The 24,453-nt window shown below is 34.1% G+C and overlaps 1 protein-coding gene across 4 annotated transcripts; it reads left to right on the forward strand.

The window, feature by feature from the left end:
• Nucleotides 1–1,007: 1,007 nt before the first annotated feature.
• LOC105227648 (AN1-type zinc finger protein 6) lies at nucleotides 1,008–22,772 on the forward strand. 4 transcript variants are annotated; one of them, XM_049448735.1, is made up of 6 exons: nucleotides 1,008–1,072; nucleotides 13,742–14,240; nucleotides 14,331–14,938; nucleotides 15,036–15,194; nucleotides 18,522–18,690; nucleotides 19,603–22,772. In XM_049448735.1, the coding sequence occupies exons 3-6, from the start codon at nucleotides 14,840–14,842 to the stop codon at nucleotides 19,749–19,751; spliced, it is 576 nt and encodes a 191-aa protein (XP_049304692.1). In that variant the 5' UTR covers nucleotides 1,008–1,072; nucleotides 13,742–14,240; nucleotides 14,331–14,839; the 3' UTR covers nucleotides 19,752–22,772. The 4 variants fall into 4 exon arrangements, with proteins under 4 accessions (XP_049304692.1, XP_019846366.1, XP_049304690.1 ...); XM_019990807.3 differs by lacking the exon at nucleotides 1,008–1,072 and adding an exon at nucleotides 11,770–11,952; XM_049448732.1 differs by lacking the exons at nucleotides 1,008–1,072; nucleotides 13,742–14,240; nucleotides 14,331–14,938; nucleotides 15,036–15,194 and adding exons at nucleotides 15,435–16,218; nucleotides 16,295–17,280.
• The last annotated feature ends 1,681 nt before the right edge of the window (nucleotides 22,773–24,453 follow it).

The raw sequence follows: 24,453 nt of genomic DNA on the forward strand, positions 1-24,453 counted from the left end.
AATATATCTGATTTTAACCGCTTTTTCTATCATTCTCCTGCTATCAAAACAGGTGTGTGGCTGTTTTTGTTGCTGTTGTTTGTTGACTGCTTGTCTGTCTACCTGACTGCATGCATGCGAGCACACCTTTGAGACTCTCATTTATTAGAAATTCCGCTCGTTACCGTCGTGTGGCTGTGAACGGCGGCTCTTGTGTCTGTCTGTCTTGCAGTCTTGCTACTTTTCTAACTGTGTGCGTGTGTGCATGTCTCTGCACATTTTTTCACATATTCCATATATTGTTTATATACATATGTACATATATATGTATGTAGTTGTTGTTGTGCCTTCGTTTTTTGGGCGTTTCAGTTTCGTTTAATATTTTATGTTGGCGTTTTTTGGCGTTTTCTTTAATTGAACGTTTCTCTTGAGTGGCCAGCTGCGCGACCATTCGTGCGACTTACGGAAATAGTTGATCATACTCGGTTTGTAATGGGTACATCGGCCGATACCGACATGCCTTCTGCGCAGGGATTCAACATCCGCTGCGTTTTCTCTTAATTTTTTTTATTTTTTTTCAAAATGATTATTGTGGTTGTGTGTATCTCACAAAGTGTACGTATGTGTATTGCTTCGAAATTGAATTCGAAGAAAAAATCAAAAATTTATTGCAATATATGTATAGTGTGTTTGTATGAATTTCGCTTCACTTTCGTAAACTTTCGCATTTTTGCAAATTTTTTTTTAATTTTTTCTTAAAAGTTTTTAAGAAATTTAATTTCTTTTACTTTGTGATTTATTATAATTATCGCGAACTCACTGTCATTTTTAAAATTACTGATTTTAAATGATTTGAATACTTTTTATAACGGTAATTAATGATGCCAGCTATGCTTCATTCAACCCTGGCAAGGCGTACATTCAAACATGTTTTAAAATCATTTTTATAATAATTTTTATTTTTTAATTCTATTTTTATCGATATTTTCAATTAAACTTTAATACTTATTTATATATTTTTTCTTTCTTTACAGGGTATGTACAGCGCCTAAAACCATGTTTTTGGTATATTTCGCCTAAGTGTGTGCTTTCCGTAAGTTTTTATAATTTAATATAACACTTAAAATTTAAAAATTACATTTAAAATAAAAAATGATAAAAATTTTAGACAAACCATTAACCGGTTAATTAACAATAAAATTATTAATAATCATTAAAATTAAAAATAAGTACTGCCACAGAGAAATATTAGCAAGCAGTAATCACTGCTATTCTACCACGTCGTCAATTTCGAAATTACTTCGTTTCAACACACTAAATTTACCGCAATTTCAACAGCAATATACAAGTTTGATTATCTACTCATCAGCTCTCTGAGTATAATTACAATAATTGTGTTGGCTTAAGCAACTCTTTCTGGTTTCTGAGTCATCATTAAAAAATTGGCATTCTAAAAAGAAGCCGAAAGGTAGCAAATTGCAGAAATTAAGTTTTCAAAAACCTGTCCGGCTATGCCTCAAGGCCGCACGCTGTTGAACTCTGCCAAATTGAATTATTTCCTTTTTCACTACAAAATGATAAATCTTCTCTTTTTGCGTCGTACAAACAAATGCATACCTGCGTCGTGTGTGGGAATGAGCGATAATTTAAATTAATTGTAAAATGCGGTTTAGACGATTGCAAATGGTAAAAAACCAGTATAGTGGAAAATTTAAAATATAGTTAGAAAAGTTAATGAAGCGAAAAAGCTGATAAAAGAAACCATAAATTTTATAAATGGTTTATGAATAAAATTAATAAGCCTAAATAAAAAAAAATAATTCAAATGACAAAAAAAAAAAAACATGTAAAGAAACAAAAACATATTTCATGAAAAAAAATTCAAAAATTATTAAAATTAATAAAAATCTTTAAATTATTGCACTGGTATCAAATAATTTAATAAAAATAAAATTATATTCTAATATTTTTTTAAATTAAACGTTTCATGAAAATAATAAAAAAAATAAATACCATTTAAATAAATAATTCACGAAAAAAATAAAAAAAAAATAGTTCTCAAAAAATATTAAAACAAAATAATAAAAAAAATTTAAAAAAAAATATATTTCATGAAAATAATTAAAAATAATAATAATTCGAAATAATAGTTCACGAAAAAAATTAAAATAGAATTAAATAACAAATTTTTAATAAACAAAATAAATTAAACAATAAATTTTTTCATGAAAAAATATGAAAACCCAAAGTTTATTAAAATTTAGTAAAAATCTTTAAATTACACAAAAAATCAACCTCAAAATTAACACTCTCTTTTTAACCCTCGAACAATTGCTTGGAAAATCAATACTAATGCCTTTTCCCCGTACTATCTGTAGCTTATATCTCTGCACAAAGAATTTCCATTTCAATCTCCACCTCAATGACCGCGTTTATTCCACTAACTCCAATACTCAACGCCGCCACATCAGGTAGAAATACTTTTACTCCACCTTATCTCATAGCAGATCGCTCCTCATGCCGCTATATTTATGTATACCCTCACCGTTACAGTTACTTTACTTACATACTTTATTCTCCAATTTTCCATTCCCACTTATTTTCAACATAAATTGCCATGCCTCAACGCCCTATCCGATTTTATGCTATAAATTTCAACAGCGTTTGCATGTCATTGTCCAATTTAATGAGCAAGAAGCAATGGTTCACAATGAAGGTATCAATTTTCAAAATTTTTATATTAAAGTAAACCGAACGAAAGCTCCTAATAAATCCTACACTATGTAACACAATTAATTGACCGCTATTTTTTAAGGCTAGTGATTTGTGGTATTCGCTTGTGCGAGGTTATGTAAATTTTTCTCATTTTCTGAGAATTTTCTGCTTTCTCATATATGTACATATGTGTGTTGGACTGTGCATATGTATAGGTTGCCCTGCAAGGTGTTTATTAAAATGCGGGTTAATTGGGCACTATAATCTGCCTGCTATTTCGTTTGACTTACAGTTAGTACAATTAGTGTGCGGCTGTCATTGTGCTTTTCTTGTTGCTGTAAATTGTTTTTATTGAAGAAATGTTGAAAAAGTTTTGAATGCATAGGTTCGCACATTTATTTTAAATAAATGCCACAGTTAACCATTTTATAACCATTTTATAACCAATATATCACTATTATATAACTGTTTTATAACCAATATATAACTATTATATAACTGTTTTATAACCAATGTATAACCATTTTATAACCAAAACTCAAATTTTGTTTCAATATGAAGATATATGTACATTAAAATTAGAAAAAAAAATCGATTTTGCTTTTAAATTTCACTCTAGATGTGCACTTGACAATATTTTAATTGTGTTTCGCACATTAAATTTTGCACAGAAAATACTAAAAATATGCAAAATTCTATCAATATCCATTTATTTGCATAACTAAATCGACACAAATTTTGTGTTTGTTTTCCAAAAGAACGCGCTTTCAGCCAACCACCTGACGGAAATGATTCTAACATAATTTCCGGTTTCCTTTTCAACCATTTCCTACATATTTAAGCGCAACATGGGTGCATGTATGTGTATATGAATAACCGTGACGTCAAAATTTGCCGAATTAAATCGGACAATTTAAGTCAATAATTGTCAATTTTATTGTTGCACATACATACATACATATGTACTTATATGGATGTGTATATGAATATGGCTGTTTATATACAGCAATGTGTTTGTATGTAGCAAATAAATAATTGAAATTGGCGTTGCATCATGCAAAACAAATTAAAAACTAAACGATTGCGCAAACATTTGCACAACCATTGAAATACTTGCATACATGTGTGTTTAAATTATATACATATGTATGTATATGTAATTTGTTATACATTTATACATTGCCAATTATTTTACGAAGTAGTATTTAAAAATGCACGCTCGACTAATTGTGCAAGCCAAAGCCGCTCCGCCTTCTCCTCCGGCCACATGCGCAAGCTCATAGAATCACTCAAGTGTGGAAAATGCATTATTACATGGTTACATACATACATATTCATTACCGTACTTATGGTGAAAAAGCGCATCAATAGAATATTGAAAAGGAAATTAGAATAAAATTGAAACTAATTAAAAGTAAATTAACAGCAACCATAAGAGCATTAGTGCAAACACAAATTATATATTCATGAAGGCAGTAATAGCGAACATTTATTTTGAATAAATATCATATATAACCAACATATAAATGTTTTATAACCAATATATAACCATTCTATAACTAAAACTCTAATTTTGTTTCAATATTAGTGGTTTCTATTTATCATTTTTCCATCACCAGTAAACTTATGAAAAGGGATGTTATGTTATTTTGCATTTTAGGTGAGGATATGTTCTTGTACATTTTAGAATTTTTTTGAAGCATTTTTTCCAGCATTTCTAGCATTTTTTTACGTCAGTGCGCTAATTGCTAAATATTAAGAATATTTATATATTGTACATACATATTTTTGGATTTCTTCCACTTTCGTCGGTTTTATTTATTTATTTGCCTTATTTCTGGCAATCGTCATCGCAACCGTTGTCATAAGTTAGAATGTCGTTCGTTACTTAAATACATACTTTACATGCCTGCATACATACTATATACCTGCCAGTCTATTGATATTTGTTTATATAATTTAGTATAAATATATTTAGACACTAATAACGTAACGTTTAATTGTTTCGCTTGTGTAGTTCTCCGACAAGAGGCGGGAGTGTTTGTTTTATTTTTGCGCAAAAAGCACAGCTGATATATTTTGTGAAAAGCGTTTAGCCGCTGACGTCAAAATAATGAGCGATTTACGAATAACAAAAAAAAATTGTATACTACGCGCAGTTCGAAGTTTTATAACAATATTTATATAGTATAAAGTATTGTATAACTGCTTTAAGTGCTTGAAAACATTAAAAAAGTGAAAGCTTTTCATGAAAGTCGTTGAAGCTTTCAGTAAAGAAATTGAAATGCTTGAGGTACCTTAAAAAAATCTACTGGGAACGCCAGTTTATGCACACTTTTGTTGGATTTTCATGAAAGCTCTCTGTAAAATTCGTTAGTGCTTTCACGCAAAAATCGAAAATCTTGAAGTACTGAAAATAGTCTGCCGAAAAATGCTAAATTTATGATCTTATTGTAAAGATTTCAATGAAATCTATGTAAACATCCATTGAGCTTTCACACAAAAATGAAAATGTTTACAACATTTGCCGGAAATGTCAATTTTAAGAATTTGGTGGGTAGATTTTTTCAAAAATTTTGGTTTTACAAATCGCGAGAAGCTTTTTTTTGCTATAGCTATTTTGCTGTCACGTTACATAACTTATTATAAAAATTACTCAAACTCGACAATCATTTGATTCGAAATAAGTACTTTTCAAGCAATTTGTTTGTACGAAAGTGGACATAATTTCGAGTGTTTCAAATAAATCTTCCAGCTTCTAAAAAAGCTCAAATGCAGCAATTTCAGCAATATTTCCGTTTAAGGCTTTTCTATATTATTACTGTATTAAATTCAGCGTTAAATTCAAACAAATACACTAAATATTCAATTCGTTCCTCTCCCATCAGCCATTCAGCTACTTTCCTGGAAGCTTTCACCCATTGCTTTCACTTCATTTTTGTTATAAATTTGAAGTGTTCACTATTTATGACTTTTTCTTCGTGAAAGTATTATTTTTGAAGTTTACTTGAAATACTACGTTTAAAAAAATAAATTTTTTGTTGTAAGTAGTGCTTTCGGGAGTAGCTTCTTTCTGTAAAAATTGGGGTTTTACACTAGCATTGCTTTAATTATTGGAAATTTTAATCGTGTGCATATTAATAGTAAGTATACTTATGTTATATAACAGTTATGTATGTATCGTACAAAAATTAGGCATCGTATTTCCAAGCTAATCAAGTTGTTCTTTTGTAGGTGGCCTCATATGAACACGAGGTTCTAATTAATGACTTTGAATGACAACAACAACTTAAAAAAATCCAAAATTATATCCAAAACTTTTCTTTCCAAGAAACTGTTAATTTGTGGAAACCAAAGATATTAATCAAATTCCTAAAACGGTAAAACAATTTTATTTGTCGGAATAAAAAGCCAATGGTACAAAAAAGAAATTTTTTATATCGGTTCTCTATAGCATAAGTGTCAAAATCAAGTTATTATTTGGAAACTTTTAATTTCTGAGGGTCATTCTAGCTTCGGTTCAACCGTAGTTACCGTTTGTTCTTGTGTTTTCTAGCATTGATATCCATTCGTGGTTTGTACGTACTTCTTTCGGTCAATGTGGTTGCGGTCTGTGCTTAGCGAAGCGCAGCAACCAGCCAAGCAATATTTCCGAGTGTCCGTCAACATTCAGATATTCATACATTGTACATACATATGTATGTACATAAATAAATTATACATATGTATGTATGTATATGCTATTGAATGATAAAAAATTGTTGACTAACTGCAGTCGCGTTGAACGCAATAAATCAAAGAAATAAATGTATTCATATTATGGGTATATATTTATTTGCACATACATACATATTTATGAAACCAAGCTTTTTTTTCGACTTCATTGCAAATATTGTTGCTTTGTGGCTATGAAGAGCAGCCAAAGAGGCCAGGCAATGATGATGTTTTTGCGCTGCTAGTAACTAAAGCACAATTATATATGTATGTATGTATGCATTTATATATATATACATACCTATAAACATATGATACGAACATACAGCAAAATTAATCAGCCAACTGGTCGGAACAGTCATTAAAACCTGCTGTTCAATAGCACCGTGTAGCGCTATTGATGATCATGCAATTATTGCTTTTACAATACATACATACACACATATGTACATATGTATGTATGCACAATACGAACCTATGCATTTAAATAAACAACTTGTTAAGCGAAATTGTTGCTAAAATGAATTATTGCCGAACAAGTTTAAACGCGGGTAAAAATAAATACAAAATCACGCCAAAAAAGATAAATAAATAAAAGCACAAACATAAGTAAATATGTATACAATATATTGTACAAAAATACACCTCTTTAGTCATGTGTGTATGTATGTATGTAGCAACAACCAAGCAAGAAGTTCAAAGCAGCTTTAATGGCGCACTAAAACGCAAAAGTAACAGAAAGCGAATAAAAATGCAAAACGAAAAGTAAAAATAAAAATAAAAGTTGCTGCAACAAGCTAATGAAGTCACCACACACATACATATGTTTATATGCAGTGGTTATGCATGTGCTTTCATTGCAAATGCATGAGACTATGCAGTTATAAAAGCAAAATATTCAAACAAGTCTTAATACCAACACAAATGTATCGAAACATACAAACTTACATATGTACACACACACCCTTGCGCAAACAAATGCTTTCGGCAGGGAAGTAAGCGCTCCTTTACACATTTGGTGCATACAATACTACGCCCCCATAAAACACTGCTAGCTCAAAGTCAGCTGCCACAAGTAGCAAGAAGCACAACGTCCACGCCGCTGCCAACACCAACGCCACTGCAAAAACAGCAAATGCAAGCTGACAAGCAAAATAAAAGCACGAAATGCATGCGTTACGTGCGTCAAATGTGTATCTGCAATTACATATTTACTCCACCAACCCAGCAGTCGCGCTGGGAGAGTAGTATATAGCCGAATGACGCATGCCACGCATTGGTCCTACACTAAGTTCAAGTATTTGCTTCCCGAGGAGCGACTATAGATAAGATATATCTTTGTTTTCCTAATCAGACTTTTAACTGTCATAAGTTGGAAGCTGCAATCCGCCGAACAATAGTCAAGAATACAATACAACATATTATGATTATGATAACATCTGATCAAAATTGACCCGGACCACAGAAAAATCCTACAAAAGTCTACATATTATCATATTAATTAGGCTCCTAAGCCAATATAAGTGTGCCAACTCTTACTCTAATTTTCCATACAATCACTTTCGGCTCATTTTGGAAGCGCCATACGCTAGGTTGCTGCACTCTTTCGAGGTCATATTCAAAAAATTTGGTTACGGTACGAATCTAGCTTTGACACGCTTCATACTAAAACATTTGGATCGATCATCTCATATTCCCTGCTATCTGTCTGTTATCCCAACACAGCGACTTTCAAGTACTGTTTCTGTAACTTCCGAGGCTGTTGTTTCCTTTTCATTGGTAAAGCTTTTTACGTGGCAGTTGCCAAACCCTGCGCACAAACCTGGGGAGAGGATGTTTCGCTTTCTCAGTTTAACTCTTCCATCAAACGGATGATTTGGCTACACAAAGGATACTTGGTCTAACACCGCAAGTCGTGAGCTGCTTGGGCCATATGTAAAATAATCGTTTCTGACCACATCCAAGAGAATGGCGCTCAGAGAACTATCATCAATTACGTGAACAGAGCTCTATCCTCCACGCATAAGCGGTGTCTAAATAAAAAAGAAGCGTTTCTTTAACTTTTCCGAAGTTATCGTCATTAACAGAGGTGGGTTAAAGGACTCGCATAATGAGGCAAGTTTTCGATGAATGCTTTCTGTCGCCTAAATTCGTCTTTTCGTGATAAAGTACATACTTGTAAGTCTCTAGAACACTACTACAACTTGTTCAATAATTCCCAGCTACGGATGTATACTGGAACACATACTATTTCACAAATAGACATCATCTTTCACGAGAACATAAAAAAGTTTGCACCAATCTAGGAAAATATTTTTTTTATCGCTTCGATTTGCGCATACTGTCTAAATGAATCAGTCCGGGTCAAATTTGATCAGATGGTAATTTATGTAGCCAGTGTACTAGAGGCTCTCAATATCCGATTGGTATAGATCTGGTGGACTTAATCGACCATATCTTCAGGAGGGACCTAAAGTTCTCTGTGTTGGTATATTTTCTTAATATCACACCTTTTAAAATAGAAGGACATTAGTTTTTTTGAATTAACACATTTTAATTGATGAAATTCATATAAAAAAGAGAACTAAGTAAAAATAATTTAATAAATTGCAGTTATTTCGTAGTAATGGGGGTTAACTTGACTTTCAACCAATTTCGCTAATTTCAGGAAAAATTGTATGCTAAAAGTTATAAACCTTTATTCCCACATTGCCCACTTTCAAAAAGACCCCAATAAATATACTAGATTTTGCAAATGTAATCCTTTTCTACCGATGATGATTTCAGCTACATACATACATGTATGTATTTAGACCCATAAATATGTAAATAAGTGCCTGTATGCATAGAATCTAATATACATACTTCATTCCACAGCTGACAAGCAACAATGATTATTCGCCCTCACACAATCTGGCCCACGAGCAAGTAAGAGTATGTATTCATACGTGTATGAAATGCTGGAAAACACACCCTGTAATTTAAAACGTGACTCGGCCTTAGTTGCTATGCACGTACAAATATAGATATGTACATACATATGTATGTATGTATGTAAGTGCGATTTTTCACATACACATTTATTTGGAGTGAGAGGTGGAGAATCAACAAACCGTATTGTGCAATGCCAGCGTTGACGTGCAGCGTTATAGACAGCGTCAGCGTGAGCGCAGACCCAACAACTGCGGGGGTCCCCAGCGCCATGTCTGCTTTAATTATGCTGATGTCTATTTAAATGTGCGTGCAGACGAACGCGTACGAGCGAGGGGAAGTCTATATGTGTATGCGCTTATAAGTTGTAACTTAAATTTATAGCATAATAACTTTTCACCACACACCACAAGTTGTGCAGTTGGGCAGCGTTGAGCAAATTCGTAGGAAAACATGAATTCTACCCACTTTAACTGGAGATTTTATGGAAATGTTTGCTTTTACTTTGAAACTGAGTTATTACATACTTACATGTATTCAAGTGGCTCTCCTGCTAACTGCAGTTATGTAAAGTGAATGCAATATAAGCATGGTATGGTGAAAAGACCCCTCCTATGCGCTCAAATGCATTACTGCTCATTTGTCAAATGATATTCGTTTTCCTGCGAGCCAAATTACGTTGTTAATGAGATGTGTGTATATGTGAGTGTATATGCTGGCTTGATACCAGCTGTTAGTGGTGGGGTTGTACATACTCGTATGTCTGAGCATATATTAGCGCTAAGTAATGTCATGCAGTTTTGCTGTCAACAAGCAATGACTTTGCTCTTTCTGCATTTGACAGCTTGAGTGATTATCTCACCACGTACTGCACTACCACTACTGTTATAATTGACATGTAAGTGTGGTGAAATTGCCGTTTACAGCAAAATGTTAGTTTTTGTTTGAGTGTGTGCGTGCGCGAGATAAATTTACTCAATTCACATTTTTCTTTTGCTCTGGTATTGAATTTCTGGCAGCGTAAGGTCATATGCTACTGCGCATGTCACCCACTCGATAAGAAACACACCACAGCATGAAATGCATTTTTCAGTGGAAGTTTTTTAGTTGAAGTTTGTTCTTGTTTTTGTTTATTTTTTTATGTTTTGCCTTTTGTACTTCTCAAGCTTGCCACATTCTTATTTTCGTAATTTGTTGCTATTAGTGTTTCTCACCACCACTATTATTTTCCGCTCTCTGCTTTATGCACTTTTCATTTTGGCAATCTCCCATATGTTTGTGTGTTGGTCGTGGTTTGGTGTAGCTTTTGTCTTGTATCACTTTCTTCAGAAGTCTGTGCTCCCATCGTGGCTTCAAGCACGCAAGCCAGCCAGCGAACCAGCAAGTCGAGCTTGTTGTATTCGTGCATGTTTGAGCGTATTACAGTTATTTTGCGTGGGTCTTTAGGTTTCTGGGTAGTATCAAATTTATATTTAGAAATAATTTTTACTCCAATTACAGAAAATCACGTCCGCAGATTACATTTTTCAGAAAATTAAACAGGGAATTCATTTTTTTATGAAAAATTTATAATAAATATTTAATATTATGAATAGTAATAAAAAAATAATTATTAAAAATAGCAACAATTTTAAATAATAATTTAAACAAATTTAAATAATATTAAGCAGTAAAAGTTTTCTCTAAAATAATTCTACTACGAAATAGTCATGACTTGCATTTGCTGCCTTTTTCTCAATTCAACTCATCTTGAAAATTCATGGTAAATTTTCCTGAAAGTAAACGATAACATAGCAATGTAGAATAAACGAAAGATATAGTAAAAGGCAATGCCAAAAAAGTTAATTTTCAGTCTTGGCAACAATTAACACCGTTAGGCAAGACGTTTAAAAAACGCATACTCAAACAAACACAGATACAAGCAAACATACATACATACAAACATATGTATGTAATTGTTTACCTGTGCACTCTGCTATGACAACAAACATTACACCCCTCCAAGTCTAGACAACAACACACAATACAAGTTCGAGTGCTGGGAGGAAGAAAAACACTCACTCTCCCAGGCTTGAGGCAGAAAAATAAAAAAAAGTCTCAAAGAATAACAAGTATCAGTTTATATATAATATGTATATGCACTTTCCATACTTACATACATAAATGAGTAAACTTATATTAGCATAACATAAACAGCAAAATGACAGCAACACTAGACATTCATAAGAAACAACAACAATAATAAGAAAAACTCCATAAATAACAGCAAAACTTCCATTACATTACGAAAATTGCTCCCGCAGAGGTTTTATCAGCAGCGCTAACAGTCTCTTATATGCAGTTACATACATACAATCACTTATGCACTCACATTTGTGTGCGTGTCACCACCAACTAGAGTTTCTGTCCCCAGCTCAATCCGGTTCAGTTGCTATCGTGCTGCGTCAGTTGTGAGCTTGTTTGCTCTGTGCTGGACGAACGCTGTGTTTGCATACACACACTCATACTTAGCGTATGGTGCCTGTTTGTTCGATCGTTGGTGCTTGGAGCTTCTTGGCAGCGATCGCAATCATCGCAGGCCCGCGAGTTTGCTATTATTACTTTGCAAAAAATGTAAGAATTCGATAAATTTTTTCCTCTCCGCGGTTTACTTCATTCGCCTCGGTTTTGATTTTGTTTTGAACGCAGTGCAAGATTTGCCGCTGTCTTTGGCGCTGACTTCTGGTCCAGCGACAGCCTTGAAAAACATTTGCTTGACAATTAACATAAAAGCGCCCACTTTGTTTGTTGTGCACCATCGGTTCTACAACAACTACAATTGTGCTTTTTACTGCTTCTTTTTGCAGCATTGTGTTGTTGCTGTTGTCATTAGTGTCATTTTTTCGTTGCATTTTTTATGTTGGCGCGCAGCTGTTGCAATTATTGTTAAATTTTTGTTTTTGTTATTGCAATTTATTATTTGCAATATTTTTCGCAAAAGCATGTGTATGTTTGTGTGTGCTTTTGATTCGTGTCTCCATTGTGTGCGCTGATTTCTAATGGCGGCTGTTGGAGCAATGCAAATAGAAGTGCAAAAGGAGCTAAAAATATTTATATTAAATTGCGCTGATAGATATATAAAGTGTGTTTATGGTGTTATTGCAGAAAAAAGTATTCGTCTGGCTTTTTTAAAAATAGTTTAATAATTTAAATAAAAATAATTAAATAAATAATAGCTGGAAATTTAACATGAAAAACATTTTAAATTAAATAAAAACAAATTTATAAAAAGTTAAAATTTATAATGATTTAAAAAAAAATGAAGATTAAAATAAAAAAATTAGTAATTATAAAAGAAAATAAAAACTAAAATAATAATATAAATAATTTCTTTTAATTCATATGCCATACTGTTAAACAAATAATCACATATTTTATTAAATTATACCCTGCAAAATGATCATTCGGTTTCTACGATGTTTGTAATAACCAGAATCAAGTTCTTTATATGGAAAACTTTTTCATTTGACATAGATTATTGTCCCTGGCAATGCTATAATCTCCAAACAGATTGTTAAGATCTGACAACTACAGCATAAATATAAATAAACTTTTTTATTTGCAGAGAGTATTCTTGGTTTTATGCAACAGAAGTTAAAGTATTTTCTTTTTTATTTTATATTTTTTCCTTTTCTGTACCTTTTTCTATTTTTAAAAATTTTGTCTCAAACTTGGCAAACTACATCACCAGTACCGTCATTAATAATTATTGATTTTTGTGTGCACGAAAGTAATTTTACATAATATATTAGGTTGTCAAAAAAGTCTTACAAATTCGTGTATTGAAAAATATGTATTTACAACAGCAACATTCAATTAATTTATCACAAAACTGCATTTAAACCTTTATGATATCATTGTGTGTAAAAATTCCACAGCTGAGTACATGCACAACAACCGTTAGTTGCCGCTGATGACTGACAATATTCTTTTTTCAATAATTTCTCTATTCCATGATTGTATATTTTGCAACTTTCCTGTATTAATATGATATTTGGTTTCGCTCACTTAGCCGTTAGTCACATATTATTGGATTTTTATTTAAAAATCATGATTTACTACTTTCGAAAGCCTTCCATGCACACCAGCCAGTGCTGCCAAGCGCATTCCAAAACAATTTGCAATTTACTATGAGTAATAGCTTTTGAAAATTGCCCACATGATTGTTTTTCTCACAAGCCGATTCGTCTCATATTGCACATGTATCACCTAAACGCGCCAGTAATTGTTTAAGTAATCATAGAAGCGCTTTGTATATTTGTATTATATGCACATTTTGTTAAACATTAAATATAAAAATGAAAATTTCATGCAGCAAATTTACATGGAACTAAACTATTCTCTTTATTTTCTACAATTACAGTTCTATTGAGCATTAAAAGTTCACGCCCAACAACAAAAAGAGCAGCAGCAGCAGCAGCGGCGGCAGCGTAAGAATAATAACTGGGTACTAGCGAAAACGAGTGAGTTTATCAGAGCTCAGCCAGAGTGGTAATAGCGGCAGCATCAGCGGCTATCGGTGTGCGAAGTGTAATAAACGAAAGTAGAGTCAAATCAGCAAGGCGACATTGTGTGCCAGTCACCGGTCAACAGTCACCAACACCACCGCCAAATACAACAACCATTAGCTAGCAACAAAACAGTTGCTTTTTTACTTACTTACTTACTTACTGCTCTTATTAAATCTTAGTTCTCCGCAATTGCAAGTGCAATTGTATGCGCACAACAACAGCAAGAAAAACAGGCATATACAACCAGCTACAACTGGACAATCAGTTCATAAAGTATAGCACTTGGAACTGAATCTTCAAAAAGAAAAACACTAAACCAAATAAATTCTTCAATTGTTGTGCAAGCGTTTGGTGAGTGTGTTTGCAAATGAATATTTTTCAGCAATTTGCTGTAATGAGAGCTTGTTCTAATTTTGTGCGTTTCTTTACTTTATTTTGCAGTGTCTAAAACGAGCGAGCAAAGTCAGCGTGTGTTGTTGTTATTGGAGTTATTGAAACAGCGGAACTCTCACTCACGTGTATTTTTTTGTATTGAATTTGCTATTCGCTTAAATTGAAATTGAAAGCCAACAGTTATTTGCAAATTTTCTTCGGTGTTCTTCTATCAACGAGTTGTGTTACAAAGAATAAACTGTTATTATAAACTTCACTGTTCTCTAAATTTCTGAAACGTCAACAACGCATAAACCGAATACAACAACAACAACATTCAATTACAATAATCGGCAATAAAGCCCCGTGATTGCAACCAGACGCCTAATTATTGCGCGAGCGGTGCTAAGAAGTGGTGACAAATTCATAAAAAGGCGTAGGCAAAGTTAGCAAAGTCGTTGTAGAAGTACGCGTACAACAACATAAAAAACAAAGCAGTTATTGCAACAAAACAACTACACTACTAACAAAGCAAATCAACTAAAGTACAGGAACAAACAACAACCACAAAACAAACAATGGAACGTGAATCCAATCCAATGCAACCTATGTGCCGCTCCGGTTGCGGTTTCTACGGCAATCCAGCCACCGATGGTCTCTGCTCCGTTTGCTATAAGGTAAGTATAGTTTTAGACTTGATAGTCTATATTTATTAAATTATTGAATTTTGCCTTTATGAAGTGGTACTAACTGTTTTCTTCTTATTCCACATAGGATTCTTTGAGAAAAAAGCAACAACCACCTGTTAGCAGCACACCTGTATCAGTTCCAAGCCCACAGCCAAGTCCCACATTCAATCCAGCCATCACAATAACTAATACCGCACAACCGACAGTGCAAAGTTTACAGCTGCAGCATAATGAAATAAAAGAGGTGAGTCAGAAAGGGTAAAAAATGGGATTTTAACACCGAAGTGTATGACATATGTATATGTCAATATCACTGTGTTGGGTTATTATGATTTTAAGGTTTCAAGAAGGTTATGAGGTTATGTTAGAAAAAAATGGGTTGCAACTAATTCACAAACAAAAAAAAATTCTTTATTCGGGCAATATACTTATATGGCAGCTATATGCTATAGTGGACCGATATTAGCGCTTCCGACGAATGATTGTAGCTTCTTGGAGAGAAAAAATACGTATGCAAAGTTTCAGTCTCGTGAAAAGCTCTATAAACTACACCAACGGAAGCTGAGAAAAGTGTAAATTAGTGTAAATTTAAATAAGAATTCTCGTATAAATATTCAAAAGCAATCCCTTAATTGCGATATCGCACTTGTGCTTGCGTTGAAATGAAAATTTTAATGAAATAAACGTTTTCTGTGAATTTTAAATCGCTTGTTAAGTAAATTTTCAGTTTTCCAACTTCAAAAAAATTTTAAAATCACATAAATTTAAAAAAATACATAAGTAAATACCATAAACAACAACCGAAATCCGACGTATGTCTATTAAATTTGTTCACGCGGCCGAAGTAGTAGTGCGGATTGTATAAAATGGCTTTTTAATAATGAAAATTTACTTTCGACCAAAATTGTTTAATTTGAAAATTAACGCAAATCTTTCGGCACCGCTTTTTCGACGCCTAACAACACATTCCCTAATTTCCAATTGCACCGCAAGTTAAGTAAATCCATTCAAAATCAAGCCAACAAAAGCGAAAACTATGTCCGCCGCCAAAATGAAGACTGCACCGAGTGCGGCCACAACCGCCACCACAGACGCCAATGAGCGTATACGCAAGCAACAGCAACAACAACAGCAGCAAGATGATAAGATTGCTAATAACTTTGCAACGTCGTCGGCGGCGGCGGCTACAGCCACGTCTGATGCCACAGTTGCAAGCACCTCCAACACGGCGGCAGCGGCCACCACATTGCGCGGTGCACGCCGAAATCGTGAGCACAATAAAATAAAGCTAACCAATTGCATATTGTTTCATATACCTTTCCTTTGTTACTTGTATTTCGCAAGACACTAGAAAATTACGCTCTGCCAGCGGCGATGATATCAAACGCCAAACAACAACAACAGCGAAACGCAAACGTCATGTAAATTTCAGTTCACCAAATACCAAGTCCAAAATACGTCTAACAACAGCCAAAACCAAGTCACAAACCAATGCCGCGAGTGCAAAAGACACGGTTGGCAGCCAGTTGCCCACAGTGGAAACGTCCAAGTCGATATTGAAGGTGAAGCATGTTACGGTGCTGAAACGTAAAGCGGGCACAAATAAAGTCACTAAGAAACTCAAGAAAGTACCACAAGGCGCGCAAGCTGAATACGAAGCGGCCGAGCTGTCCAAATTGCAGCAGCAATTTGCTACCAAACTGCCAGAGACACCAAGCGCACCCGCGTCCACACCAAATGAGCTCTCAGTAGAACGCTCGAATGCACCTACAACAAGCTCTAGCGAAAATGTGCAAGGTGCCAGCAAACGCCGCAGCAGCGGCAAACGTTTGCTCAAGCGACGCCACAGTGGCGGTACGAAGCATGTGACCGGCGTTGGCATCGTTGAATCGGGTTCAGTAAACGTGCCACCGGTGCGTCGCTTCAGTCCTGTACACGACAAAACGGCGCTTAATACGCATGCCTCCAAAGTTTATGATGGCGCTGAAATGTTTGCTGACAATAACTTGAAATCCTACGAAACTATACCAACTACTAGCAACAATATAACGGTAGCTATGGTCAAAGAAACGCATAATGCCAAGCCGAAGAATACAAACAGTGAAGAAGCGCCAGCAGCAGCAACAACAAATGACGCAACAGCTAGTAATACGGTTGTCACTAACGTAGCTGCTGTCGATGTCGACAACAGTGGTGTTGTTGGTGGCGGTGGTAGTGCACCAATAGCGGAGGAGTTGCAAAATTCATTGACACCGCCGTCGGTTGTGCCAATCGCCGAACCCATTTCTACGGCTCCCTCAACTAGTAATAATAATTCGTCTAAAAAAGGGGTAAATGTCTTACCAATTAGCTTCTTGATTAAATTGTTTATTACAAATGCCGCACACGCTTCAATTTGAACGGTATTTCGTCTGTTTCGGGTTTCCTACCGATTACTCTGCGAATGGTTTTGTGTTGGTGTATTTTTTTCGAATTATCACTGAACATATTGCAACGTTGAGTTACAAAATGTCTTGCAATTGCTCAAGATTTATATAAATACATACATGTGGCAAGAACGATTGGTTTCTCATTTGCCCTTACATATCTAACTACATATTTATTTGCTGCTTTAGAATTTTTTTCTTGAAAATAGTAAATTTTGTTTAATTTTTATCACTTTGCTTGTAGGCAGAAGCTTAAAATCTTGAAGCTATTAGTAGAAATGTTTAAATTTTTACACTTTAAAAGCTACATATGTTCGATATGAATCGATGTCTTGCAATATCGATCTGAAAATTTGCACATGTTTTTTTAGCACATATGTAGCTGCCATACAAGCTGACCAATCAACTTCAAGTTCTTTTATGAAAACTTTTTTTTTATTTCTGAGCGTTATTCTTGCTTCAACGCTTAAGGTTTTTTCTTATTTTAACTATTTTTAGTTTCAATTTATTCGAAAAATATTGTCGTAATCGAAAATTAGTTTTATGTAAATATTTTTTATTAATTTTCTATGCTATACATTACTCATTTAATGCTTTTTTGGCTGCTCCCTTAAACTTCCGCAATTTCTGTTAAAAAGTCAAAAGCATTGGGATTACATAAAAGTCACCTGAATGTGTATGCAACTCGCTACTAAGTACTTGTTCGAGTGTTTAATTAAATTTCACGGGCACTGCACTCGCCTAGGCTGTGCAGCAGCAAGTAGCAGGGCACGAGTTTTGTTTCGCCTTAATGTCAACAAATAAAATTGGCATTAGAGCAAAGGAATTTTGGCTGTTAGCCACCTAAAATGTGCGATGCTGCTTCTATAGATACCGACGTAAATAAATATGTATGCACTCGTCGTAGAGGAAGAAGAAGGTAGAAGTGCATGCATGCTACTCACCCGCTATCCTCCATATAGCTTAGTATTTTAAATAGTTCTATGTATACCAAGAATAAGCGGCAGTTTTAAACTTATTGATTTCACCTTTTCTTGTAGTGAATGCAGGTTAAATTTTAATATATATATTTCTATAATTATGTGATATTTGTTGCTTTCACTTTATATTAAATAAAAATTTATGTTTCATTCTTTTGCTTGCAGAAAATAAACGAAGAAAGCGCAGCTAAGACTAGCACCGAAGCTGCTGCCGTTGCCGGTCCATCAACATCCTCCCAAACAGCCGAAGATGATAAAGACAAGGAGGAAGACAAAGATGCAAAAAAGAAAAAGAATCGTTGCGCTGAATGCCGCAAGAAAGTTGGTCTTACAGGTGAGTGAGAAAGAGCTATGAAAGAAAGGAAATAGGCGAGAAAATTATTGATGTTGATAGAAAGGAAAAATATGCGAGTGACGAGGCTAACACTTAAAGATAAAAATTATTGACCGGTTCAAGCAAATCTCTCTATCGATTTTAGATGTGAACTGGTTTTTTGAAAGTAGAGGCATCTACAAGCTTTAAACTGAAAGTTTAATACCATGATCAGACCGACACTTCATCACACGATTTCGGCTGTTGAGTGGTTTATCCCACTAATCTTATAAATTTATCAAGATTTCGCCATACAAAAAAAAAGTTCAAAATCACTTAATCCACTTTTAAATTTCTCGGTGCGACTCTGATTTAAAATCTACTTGTCAACATTGGAAATCTATTACATTATCACTGCTGATTTAGACACTGCAGAAAGAACAAAATGTAAACAAACAAATGAATTAAACGCAATGAATCCGAATTCACCTGAAAATCGACTTCCCAAATAAAATATGCGTCCATTATTTTCATTTTATGGAAAATATTTAAAAAAAAAAGACGGCTTTATAGCAAAATACTATTGAACAATGTCTTCGTTTAATAAATATTGTATTAAGCGATGCGAATTCTTGAATGGCAAAAACATCTGTTTTATCATCTGTCCAACGGCAGTGAGAACGGTGTGATTAGTGGTAAACGTAATCTAACCACTTAAAATTTTTGGTGGGAACATAGAATAATTGTTATAAGAATACGATTCTTCGAGGCATCAAATTAATTATAGTAACTGAATGTGCGTGACTGGTTAGTCGTTTGCATATTTTGCGTCTTTTTCATCTAATTTACTGGCCTCTGATACTTTCCGTTTATAAAATTTTAATTTTATTTTATTGTTTTCAACAATTTCATAAAATTTGTGTTCATTTGCAGGTTTTCAGTGCCGATGTGGTGGACTCTACTGCGCTGTCCATAGATACAGCGACAAACACGACTGCACATTTAACTATCGGGAACATGGGGCCCAAGAAATTCGACGCAATAATCCTGTGGTAGTTGGCGAAAAAATACAAAAAATTTGAACTTTTGTGCCATCAACTTTATAATATAAATATATATATATAAATATAAATATTAAATATATACATAAAAATTAAATATAAATAATAATGATAATATAATTAATAACTATATATATAATAATAATTAATATAAACAACAACACTACAAATGAAATGAAAACAAAATGCCGAAAAGAAAACATAAAAGAACTCAGCTAAGAAAGTATAGTTTATAGTGCAAAGAGGATAGCGAAAATTAAAAAAAGCAAAGAGAAAAAGAGCTACACTTTCACACTCCATAAAGATACACAGGCACACGCAGAAACACACACACCTACAAACATGTCGAAGAAAAGACTAGTACCACCACCAACACACGGGGCAAAGGCGAAACTTGCCTGCAAAAACGACAGATAGTTGCAACGCCCGCCCCAACGGCAATGCCAACGGCGCGCACGCCCAACGCCAAATACGACGAATGTATGCTGGAACATACTGACAAACTTGCATAAATAGCACCGCCAAATGTAGTAAATACTTGAAAGCAGGCGTCTAATGTTTGGCCAGCAGCAGCGCGGGCGTGTGCCGCCACGTCTCTGCCAATACACGCTCCAACCACTCAGCGCAAGGTGAATCACCACAAGCAGCTGAGACGGCAGTGCAGTGTGGAAGCAGCGTAGCGGTTGCCTGGAGCGAACACCTCCACCTCTATTAATATGACTATATCTCGCAGCGCTTCGGATTCAAAGCGTGCAGTGGAGCAGCAGCACAGCGCACGAACAACTCGGCGCGCACTTCCAGCAGCCGCACACCTGAGCAGCACTGATGATGATGAAGGCGTTTACGCAGATGTAACAAAACAACTTATTTCCAAGCACTTTCCAGGCCAGCGGCAACTCTGCAAACACACAGCACAGCAACAACACATGGCGCATACATATGTACAGACCAACAACCCAACCCCCCATGCGACACACGAGCGAGAGCGTACACATGTCTTCACCGAGAGCTCTATAGGAAGCTGGTTGCTTTTTGGCTGCGTTTAGCGTTTAAGCTACTATATATTTCAAAATTCATACAGTTATCACAACAAAAAGAAATTAAAATTTACTTAGAGAACAAACATCAACAAACACACACACACAAACTTGGCAAACCAAACAATAAGAAAACTATAGAACTTTATTAATACTAATTTCAATTACAGCAAAAAAAAATAAGTAAATACAAACGAAGCAAATAACAAAAACAAAATATTAATTATTATTAATACTATTACTATTACATTATATTATTATTAATAACAACAACACAAGCGAGACAGAAAATGAGCTAAAAACAAGTAACAAGTAAAAAATAAGAAAAGAAAAAAATTGCAAAAAAAAAAATGAAAAAAATCATAAAATAACAAAAAAAAGTACTTTTACCTAGTTTACTATTAAAAATTGCGTGCAGGAGTAAACAACATATTTTAATTAAAAACTAAAAACAAAAAACTTAGTGTATAGTGCAGTAAAAGAAACGGTAAACGAAAGGAAAATAAGTAAATATTAATAATAAAGTTAAAAAAAAAAAACAAAAAAAAACTATAAATAAATGGAAGATCGAAGCTGAAGAAGTAAGCGTAATCATAAATGAGAGTAAATGCAAATGGATTAATTTAATTTAATAAAATATACATATTACCTACATATATATATATATAATGATAATACATAGATGAGTGGGCGCAAGCGATAAAAGTTATATTTTAACTGACTTAGCAATATAAGATTATCTACTATCTCACCACGGTTCGTTCTATACAAAAAAAGAAAAACACAAAAAATCTAAAAAAAAAAATTAAAACGTTTACTTCCTTTTGTTGATTTTGCCCATTACTTTTCCAGTATGATTTTATTTGAGTTTACTTTTTTTTAGTTATATTTCTTTTACTTTAAGCGTTATTTAGTTTCTTCCCTCAAACTATGATAATAATATTAATATTAATTACCCCTCTTGCTTGTTTCATATGCTGTAAATCGATTGGAAAACGTAACAAAGAAACAAAGCAGAAACTTAGCAAAAACACCGTAAAACTGCAATTTTATTGTTGAAGTAGAAGTCGATTTTACATTTTTAGTTAATCTTGAAGTAACTCGTAATTAATTATTAATAAAAAAATATACATTTTGAAAAATTGCAATTTGTTTATCGAATGTTGTGTCTGCCGCCGGCGCAGCGCTCTGTGACAGTGCGCCAGTGTGGTAGGCCTAGCAAAGCTAAAAACGCAAATATAACAAAAACAAATATATGAGATAATCAAAAAAGCTTCAAAAATGGTGCGCACTGACGGGGGAGTACGTGTTGCTGCAAATTTGTTAGCCGCTTATTGCATTAGACTAGCAACTGTAAGCCTGAAAAGTAGCCAACAACAATGCGAAAAAAAGAACAATAACAAACCACACTTGTGCATTGTCTACTTTTCGGCGCTGCACATTTTATGTAATTTTCTAGCATTATATAAGTATGTATATGTTTTTTGGAATCGACTCTCTCCCCCTTCACCCTAGTTGCTTAGTTTGTTTTCACATACATTTTTCTTCGCTTAATTTTAGTTAATGTAAAATATTTAGTGAATTGCAGTTGACGTCATATATTGTATATGTAGTTTTATAAGTTGATTAGTTGTGGTGAAGTAATAAATACATAAATATATTAAAAAAAAATTAAAACCAATTGTTTTTGTCGCCTTTATTTCCCCTTATGTATGTATGGTATGTCTTTTGGCTTAGCGAAAAATAATAGCAGTGTTGCTTAGACTTAAACTAAAGACAACAACAACTTCGTACATTGGTTAATTGCAGTGCAGCAATAAGTAACAGTAAATGCAAGCTGCTGCGTAAAAGTGAAACAATGAACTCTATTAATTTAATTGTATGAAGGCGAGAAATAAATGCGTAAATTGAAATGAATAAAATTTAATTGATAAACAACCTAACACCAATCACTGTAATTATTTGATGATGAATAAATGAATGAAAGAATTATAATAAAAATCTACATTCTGTATTTTAATGCTTATTTATAGCTGAGGTTGTAAGGGCTGCTTGTTGTACTGGTTACGACTTTCTTAGATTCTTACAGATTTTGGTTAATTCAAGTAGAGGCACATTTTTTCAAAAACCTTTTTTGACAGATCACGCGTGAGTCGTGTCAAGCTGTCATGTTTGTTCAATATTTTTTGGTCAAAATGGAAAGACCTGAACGCTCAGTAAACAATGTTCGCGCGCTTCGCTTAACTTATAGTTAATATCGGCTTACTGAGCCATTCACCACGCAGTGAAAAAAATAGAGCAGCCGTAGCTAAGAGTGTACACGAAGATCGTGAAGAGTGGATTCGGTGCCGTTCGCAGCTCTTAAATTAAAAGCATACAAAATACAACCATCCCAAGCGACATCGCTTCGCTCTATGGACTCTTGACAAGTTCCAAAATCAGACGTTTTGAAGCCAAATTTTGTTCAGCGATGAGACCCATTTCTGGCCTAATGGGTATGGTAAAAAACTTACTGGTAAAGCAGACCTTTTAGTCACAGAAAAACCCTTGGATATTTGGTAGTGTCCATCTCGAAGGCTTTGTGCCACACATAGTCACCTTCACGTTCATCTAAAAATCATCTTCTCCGATGAACCCACTTCAGGGTTGATGGATTCGTCGACAAACAAAATTGACGGGTGAGTCGAATCCTCGTTTAGTGCGGATCGTGGTATGGCGGCATTATCTTACTTGTTTTGAAATGTAATGGAAATGCCCTTACCATCAATACCGAACGGTATAACACGATGTTGAAAGACTTTTTGCCGGAATTGTTTGTTTCGTTAATTTCGAGAAAGGGCCCAATCAATTGACCGCCACGCTCATACCATTTAACGCCACTAGATTACTTTCTTAGGAGGTATATAAAATAAAAGGCTTACGCCCATCAACCAGCAGCGCACAAAAACAACATTTAGTGCTCGAAATTCCATCCGAAATGTGTGAATCGGTTCATAGAAAATTGGCGTAGATAGACATGCAAACAGAGCCGTGGCGACCATTTCGCCGACAGTTTGTTCAAAACATGTATGATATAAAATTATCTGCATAACAAAACACAGAACCCATTTCGACCAAATTTTAGCCCTTAATTAAATTTTAACATCACATCATACGTTTTGGTAAACCCTTTGTATGGAATATTAAGAATACATATAAATATCTTTGAAAATACAAATTACATATATTTTTTTTCGAGTTACACGCGATTTCCGACAGCCCTAGAAAGAAATTCTCCACTGCTGCAGTGATTCCGGTCTTCTTCATGGAGGGAACCTAAAAGAAGTAAAATAAAGAAATCAATTCGAACAATGATCTCCGCTCGAAAAAAATCAAAAATTGACAAAATGTTGGTGTATTTTAAAAATGTTAAATCCTTACACAAATTTTGAGTTGTTTTTGACCTGCCAAATATTTGGTCTGATATGGAGAATTAAACACAAAACATGCAAAAAAATTGGTGATAAGATCGATTGTGTCCCAGTAATCACTCAAGCAACTTAAAAACTCTATTGTCTAGAGTTTTACACCAGATCAATAATAATTTCAACTTCTTCATGGGACTCATACTTGGATGTTGAAAAATTTCAATAGTTTAAAGCTTTTCGAAAGTCTCTCGAAAATTTGGTCACCTAAATTATTTCGAA

The sequence above is a fragment of the Bactrocera dorsalis genome, chromosome 2 (assembly GCF_023373825.1).
Source record: "Bactrocera dorsalis isolate Fly_Bdor chromosome 2, ASM2337382v1, whole genome shotgun sequence".
Taxonomy (NCBI): domain Eukaryota; kingdom Metazoa; phylum Arthropoda; class Insecta; order Diptera; family Tephritidae; genus Bactrocera; species Bactrocera dorsalis.